Here is a 7,753-nt window from a genome sequence, read left to right as displayed (position 1 = left end):
AGCACTGGCTGCTCTTCCAGAGGTCCTGAGTTCAATTCCCAGCAACCACATGGTGGCTCACAACCATCTGTAATGAGATCTGTTTTTTGTTTTTGTTTTTTTTTCCCCCAGAGGCAGGGTTTCTCCGTAGCTTTTTTGGTTCTTGTCCTGGAACTAGCTCTTGTAGACCAGGCTGGCCTCGAACTCACATAGATCTGCCTGCCTCTGCCTCCCAAGTGCTGGGATTAAAGGTGTGCGCCACCACCGCCTGGCCTGTAATGAGATCTGGTGCCCATTTTTAGCGTGTGGGCATACCTGGAGGCAGAATGTTGTATACATAATAAATAAATAAATAAATCTTTAAAAAAAGATTAAATAAAATGCTGCCAGAGAGACAAAGACTTGGAGAACTCTCAGAGAGGAGTCCTCTGCTGCCCAAGGAAAGGGCGTTCCTTGATCACCTCTCCTGTGCTGGTTGTGTGTGGATATCTGGGCAGATAAATGACATCTCTCTCCATCTTGATAACTAGTCCATTTACAGTGCTGTGGAGCTTCTTGAGACTGGCTGTTCACGGGTCATTAGAGTTAAGCTCTAAATGTTTGTATAAGGAATTGCAAGTCATTGGGGACAGGCTCCAAGCAGTCAGGATCTGGTCATTAAAGTGCGGGAATTTCTCCTTTTAGTTTTAGCCCCCTCCCCCCACCTCCACTATGCTTCGAATACTTCCATCATTAGCACTTAAATAAGCAAAATAATAATTAGTTTTCCCCAAGAGGGTTGAAGAGACGGCTCAGTGTTTAAGAGCACAGAGGACTGTAGTTCCTAGCGCCCACATAGAGGCTCACAACCGTAACTCCAGTTCCTTAGGATCCATCGCCCTCTGCTGGCCGCCATAGGCACTGTATGTACAAGGTGCGCTTACATACATGCAGATCAAATATATACACATACAACAAAAATAAATCTTTTTAAAAGATTTTTTTATTTTTGGTTTTTCAAAACAGAGTTTCTCTGTATAGCCCTGGCTGTCCTGGAACTCCCTCTTTAGACCAGGCTGGCCTCGAACTTAGCGATCCGCTTGCCTCTGCTTGAATGCTGGTAATCCCGGCTAAAATATAGATTTTAAAAAGTTCCTCAGAGAATTCCATTTTTGTGCACATTTGAGAAGAGATAGAAACACAGATAATGAGAAAATGATGCCATCTTCATTATCACAGCGCTTTGGGGAAAGAAAGCAGGCTGGGGCCAGTTCTGCCTTTCGCTTGAGAACACAAGAAAAGTCCCTTCACTATTTGCCTTACTTTCTATATTTAAAATGAGGAAGTCGGGAAAGTTGGATGGCTCAGCAGTTAAGAGCACTTTCTGTTCTCCCAGAGGATTTGAATTCCCAGCAACCACATCAGCCAGCTTGCAAGTACCTGTGACTTCAGCTCCAGGAGGAATCATCCCCTCTGGCCTTCATGGGCGCACAGATGTTTAAAAATTAGTTTTGACCTTATTTTTAAGAAAGAATAAGAGGAATCTACACTGATTGTCGAAATTCAATGTAAGTTACCTGCATTTCATCACTTGCCAAGTGCTGGGCTGAGCCCCACTTACTAAGCCGGTGAGAGCAGGTGGTTCCTGCTGTTGCACATGGCAGCCTGCAGGGGGCAGCAAGCGGCAATGGGTGTGTGGCAACCAGCCAACAGGAGCGTAGGGGGCGAAAAAGTGACGTTAAAGCTGAAAATGTCCCAACTGTGTAGAGGCTAATCAAAGGGAAGGGGTGAGGAAAATAACTAAAGTTGAGGAAAGAGAATGCTCAAAGGCAGGCTGTCGTCAAATTTACAGAGATCTGCCTGTCTGTCTCCTCAGTGCTGGGATTCAGGTCTCGTGAGTCTCTGAATCTACTGGACTTCCCTGAATTCCCCAAAGACGCAGCAATACAAATTCTGGATGTCTCTTTCCGGAACGAAGCTCGCCGGGGAGATGGGTCCTGTCTAGCTACTAAAATTCTTTGACTTTATTGGCTGCAGTGCCTGCTGGAGAAGTGATTCTCAAACTCTGGGTCGCAACCCCGTTGGCAAACCTTTATCTCCAAAAATATTTTCATTGTGATTTCTAAATAGCACTAAAATTGCAGTTATGAAATAGCAATGAAAATAAGTTTATGGCTGGGGATCACTACAACACGAGGAAATGGACTATAGGATCGCATCCTTAGGAGGGCTGAGACCTATTGTAGAGCGCGCATTAAGAGCCAGTGGGCTGCCTTTTCCACCACTGTGCACTCCTTGGGGGTCTACGTGGCTAAGTTCTCGGATGGGGGAAATGAGTAGAGGCACAGCTCCGGTGCTCAAGAAACTCACATCCTCAAAGGGCAGGAAATAAGCGGTAATACAGCTGATTGATTACAAGGGAGGGGGGCTTCTGTGTGGGTGTGTTCCTCAGAGCGACAGGCGAGGACAGACAAGAAAGCCCAGTGAGATTCAGCACATGGTCTGGCCCGGCTCCTGGCCTCTGTCTGAATCCCCCTCTGTCTTGGTCTCTGAGGTTATCTCTTTATCTTTATTTTATTATTTTACTCATTTATTTTTAAGCAGAGAAAATGTAGATTTTTTGGGGGGGGGGTTTCGAGACAGGGTTTCTCTGTGGTTTTGGTGCCTGTCCTGGAACTAACTCTTGTAGACCAGGTTGGTCTCGAACTCACAGAGATCCGCCTGCCTCTGCCTCCTGAGTGCTGGGATTAAAGGCGTGCGCCACCACCGCCCGGCAAAATGTAGATTTTTTAAAAAGGAAAAATGAGGAAAGAACTTCCAAGAGTAGAAGAGGTCTCCAAAGCAAAAAAAATGCCGTTTTTCCCCTTTGTGATTATTAGATGTTACTATTGTGTGCATGTATGTACGTGTGAGGGAGTGTGTGTCACAGCACACATGTTTTAAGAAGACAATCCTGTGGGGTTGCTTCCTCTTTGCCCCTTTCTGTGGGTTCCAGGACCAAATTCCTGTGTCAGGCTTCACAGTGAGCACTTCACTCAAAGCCATCTCACCAGGCCCATTTTATTCTTTTTTTAAATTGTTTTTTAAAAATGTATTTATTTATTATGTATACAATATTCTGTCTGTGTGTATGCCTGCAGGCCCGAAGAGGGCACCGGATCTCATTACAGATGGTTGTGAGTCACCATGTGGTTGCTGGGAATTAAACTCAGGACCTTGGGAAGAGCAGGCAATGCTCTTAACCGCTGAGCCATCTCTCCAGCCCCACTTTATTCTTTTTTGTATTGCTTTTTGTTTGTTTGTTTGTTTTGCTTTTTCGAGACAGGGTTTCTCTGTAGCTTTGGAGCCTGTCCTGGAACTCACTCAGTAGACCAGGCTGGCCTCGAACTCACAGAGATCCTGCCTCTGCCTCCCGAGTGCTGGGATTACAGGCATTTGCCAGCACTTTATTCTTTGAGAGAAGTTCTTATGCATTCCGGGCTGACCTCCAACTGACTGCGTAGCTAAGGACAGCCTTAAACTTCTGCTCCTCTTCCCTTACCTGAGTGCTGAGATCACAGGCCTGTGGGACCATGCCGGAGATCAAACCCGAGGCTTCATGCACAAACGGGGGTGAGCGTTCTACCAACTGCATCCCATCTCTAGCCCACCAACCCCCTTTTTAACTTGAACAACAGATGAATTTGATCAGACAGACTGCTTTTATTTAAAGTGGTAAGTATTCTTCATCAATTTAATGAGCTCAATGGACACCTCCAAACATTCAAACGTATTTCAAACATGTAAGATAAAATCCTCCCAAAAATATTAGACTGCCAAAGGTGTATTGAAATGAACAATGCTCTAATTTTTCTTTCTGAATATATCAAGTTAAACAAAAGTATCTAAGTAAAAGCTTAACTGGTTGAATTGAGAGTCACTCGACAAGCCTTAGAAAAGGGATTTTTGGCATGATTTCTCAAAAATAAAAATAGTGAGTTTTGTTTGTTCATTTGCTTGCTTACTTCCTTGGTTGTCTGGTTTTTCTATTCATTCATTTATTCATTTATTTACTTATCCATTCATTCACTTGTTTATTTATTTGTTGGTTTGTCAAAGCAGAGTTTCTTTGTGTAGTCCTGACTGTCCTGGAACTAGCTCTGTAGACCCTGCTGACCTGGTTTTGTTTTGTTGGCACAGATCTCCGAAAATGAAATACGACACCGAGTAGGTGCAACCCTAAAATGAGTTTCTGAAGTGAACCCTCTTCATAGCTTAGTTGTTAGGGTTGTATGTTGATGGATAGATGAGCCAGAAGATTGAGAGAAATGACTTTCCAGGCTGGAGGACAGCCAGCGCTTTTAGAGGCTGGGAACAGTGCGAGCGGCTGGGCGGGGCGAGGAGGTGGGGCTGTAGGCGGGGCGAAGCTGGGGAAGTGGGTGGGGCGTAGCGGAACCCTACTGGGCATCCTGGCCACCGCCCAGTATGGCGGCCCTTGCCCTAGGCGGTGCAGTGCCTGTGTGGCTGAGCGAGGAGGACCTGAGCTGCATTATCTGCCGAGAGTTGCTGGACTGGCCCACCACGCTGCCCTGCGGCCACAGCTTCTGCTACCAGTGCCTCGATGATTTGTGGGTCAAGCAGCGCGCCGGCGTGGGTGGCCGCCCCTGGGTTTGCCCTACCTGCCGGGAGGCCCTGGAAGCGAAGCCCACGCTGCGCAAGAACCCGCTGCTGCAGGACCTGGCGGACAAGTACCGCCACGCGGTGCTCGAGCTCGAGCCTGGCCCCGAAACCGCACCCGCGCCCGCGCCCGCGCCTGTTCCGCCGCGTCGCCCAGCGCCGCCGCCGGTAGGAAGCCCGCACCGCTCTGGCAGTCCGCGTGCGCCCTCTTGGGCCTCTCCTGCCTTCCCGATCTCTTCTTCCGCTACGTGACTTAATCAGTGTAATCTTTGAAAAGTTCAGAGTTGTATAAAGAAGCTGAAAAGTTCGGCGTGGAGAATGCACGCCTGTAATCCCAGGATTTGAGAGGCAGAAAACAGGGACATGCCCCACACCATCCAGATCTCCGTAGTAAGGTCTGGTCACAAGCAATAGTTAAAAATCTCACAAGTATCCCTGCCAGTGCAGGTACACAGCGCTCTCTGTTAGTCTGTTGCTATTTCAGCCGTCTATAGGCGGAGGTGTTTCAAGTTTTCTTTTCTACTGCTGGGGCTCTCATACATGTTGTTTCTGAGCAGTGGCATTTTAGCTGATTTGTCCTACTGAGAGATCGCTGTTTTCAATAAACGTTGGTTTGCTTTGGTTTTTAAATCAAAAAAAAAAAAAACCTCACAAGTAATAGTTATTCTAAATCCCATCTCACCGAGATGTCGTGCACCCTTCCATATTACCATTTTTTTTCGCCAGCTTTTCTGTGGTGTCTGAAAATTTTTAGTGTGGTAGAATATATTTAAATTTTTATTATATATGTATATATATTATATATACTCACCATAAAATTTGCCACTTTAGCACTATTTAATTCTACTCTTTTTTTTTTTTTTTTTCCGAGACAGGGTTTCTCTGTAGCTTTGGAGCCTGTCCTGGAACTAGCTCTTGTAGACCAGGCTGGTCTCGAACTTTAATTCTACTTATTGAGACAGGCCCTAACTAGTGTAGACCACGCTGGCCTTGAACCTGAAGTGAGTGATGACCCGTGCCTGCCTTGCCTTTCCAAGTCTGCAATTACAGGTGTGGAGCACTTGAACTCAGAGCTCTGCTTGCCTCCGCTTTTCAAGAGCTGGCATTAAAGGCATATGCAACCATGACCGTCCAACGATTTGCACAACTTTTTTAGTGTACGGTTCGATGGCATTTATCACCTCTCCAATATTGTGCTTCTGTCACCGCTGTTTCCAAAGCGATTTCATCACCACAAATAGAACCTCTGCACCTACTAAGCAATAACACCTGATTCCTCCAGCTCCGCACACGTCTCATCGTACCAGGCTTTTTCTTTTGAGTGACCAATCAGCTCTCAAATCATGACATGGAGCCTTTTTAGTTTTTTATTTTTGGTTTTTCGAGATAGGGTTCCTCAGTGTAAGAGTCCTGGATGTTGCTATCCTAGACTTCGCTTGTAAACCAGGCTGGCCTCTAACTCACAGAGATCCGCCTACCTCTGCCTCCCAGGTGTTGGGATTAAAGACGTGGACCACCACTCCTGGCCTGCTTTTCTTTTTCTACCTTTTGCCTCAGGGCTTTTTACTTTTCTTCTTTTTATCTTACTTTCCACTGCTTCTCTTGTTTAGTTGGTTGCTTGGCTTCTTGGTTCTTGCCTTGGGTCGGTTGGTCAGTTGGTGGGTAGCTCGCTGGCTCTCTGTGCCTGCCAGCCCTGCATTTCCTTTCTTGCCTAGATCTTGCCTATTTAGCTCCTTATTAGACCAACCAGGTTCCTTAGGCAGGCAAGATGAAACAAATGCAACACATGTTTAAGTAATTAAACGCATCCTTACATTGTTAAACAACTGCAGCATAAACAAATGTAACACATCTTTATACAGTTAAAATAAATATTCCGCAGCATAAACAAATGTAACACATCTTTATACAGTTAAAATAAATATTCCGCAGCATAAACAAATGTAACACATCTTTATACAGTTAAAATAAATATTCCGCAGCATAAACAAATGTAACACATGTTTACCTAGTTGAAATAGTATTCCACAACAATCTATTTTATGTCTCTGAATTTACCTATTCTACATGTTTCATATAAATGGGGCTATTCCATGTCCCCTTGTGTCTGACTTCTTTCATCCCAATAATATTTTCTGGGCTGATTCATGTTGTAGCATGTATCAGCACATCCTTGCTTTAGGTCACTGTCTTATCATTTGTGTGGCTATATCACTTTCTAATCAATTTATCTAGCAATGAACATTTGAATTACTTCTACATTCGACTATTATAACTATGGCTACAATGTACATTATCTTACAACTGAGTTCCTATTTTCAATTTTACTGTTACAATTTTACTCAGTTGGGGACTGATCTGAGGGCCTCAGATGTACCGGGCATGCACTTTTCCCCAGCCTCCTCATTTGATTTTCTATATAGTGTTAGGTAGCATCTAACTTCAAGCAGGGCATGGTGGCACATTCCTTTAATCCCAGTACTCAGGGGGCAGAGACAGCCAAATCTCTATGAGTTTCAGGACAGCCTGGTCTACATACAAAGCTCCAAGACAGCCAGGACTGTCCTAAAATCAAACCAAAGAATCTAGCCTCATTCATTGGTATACAGATACACATTTCTAGTAGTATTTGCTGAAAAGACTGTTTGCGCCTTTTAAGCAGTCTTGGCATTCTTGTAAAAATTTATCTTACGGTACACCTGAAGATTTGTTTCTTGACTCTCTAGTGTTTACCATCACTCTGAATGTTCTCTTTCATGCTGCTGCTGTGGCATGTATAGCTCCCTTTATTGAGTGGTGGTCCTGGGTCCAGTTTTTGGGAATCAGAAGCCCCGTTTTGCTCTTCTAAAGGTGACAGTACAGAAAAGCACCACGGAAGAAATCATCCAGAAGCTGACAGAACTGGTGCGACAGCTCGTGGATGTTGTCAAGAGCCTTACAACACAAAGTCCTCTGTTGGGATCCGGACCGGACAATGAACGAGGCATCCTCCTGGGCATGGTAGGTTCAGGTGGAAAAGGAAGGGCCAGGGTGAAGGACCGCTTCCAGCTAGAGCAGTCTGAGATATGGAATCAAGGAAAGCAACAGGTCTCACGCTTTGCTATTTCTTTCTTTCTTTCTTTCTTTTTTTTTTTTTTTT

General features: G+C 45.1%; 1 protein-coding gene across 2 annotated transcripts in view; it reads left to right on the top strand.

The window, feature by feature from the left end:
• Positions 1 to 4,419: 4,419 nt before the first annotated feature.
• The window catches only part of Rnf135 (ring finger protein 135), a 23,433-nt gene continuing 20,099 nt past the window's right edge, over positions 4,420 to 7,753 (top strand). For both annotated transcript variants that reach the window (XM_026780629.1, XM_013347139.2), the window contains exons 1-2: positions 4,420 to 4,782; positions 7,465 to 7,614. In XM_026780629.1, coding sequence (XP_026636430.1) covers positions 4,423 to 4,782; positions 7,465 to 7,614 — 510 coding nt within the window. In that variant the 5' untranslated portion in view covers positions 4,420 to 4,422. The remainder of the gene's footprint in view (positions 4,783 to 7,464; positions 7,615 to 7,753) is intronic.

The sequence above is a fragment of the Microtus ochrogaster genome, chromosome 7, assembly GCF_000317375.1.
Source record: "Microtus ochrogaster isolate Prairie Vole_2 chromosome 7, MicOch1.0, whole genome shotgun sequence".
Lineage (NCBI taxonomy): Eukaryota > Metazoa > Chordata > Mammalia > Rodentia > Cricetidae > Microtus > Microtus ochrogaster.
The sequence above is the reverse complement of the archived record's forward strand: the minus strand, read 5'-3'. Positions and strand labels throughout refer to the sequence as shown.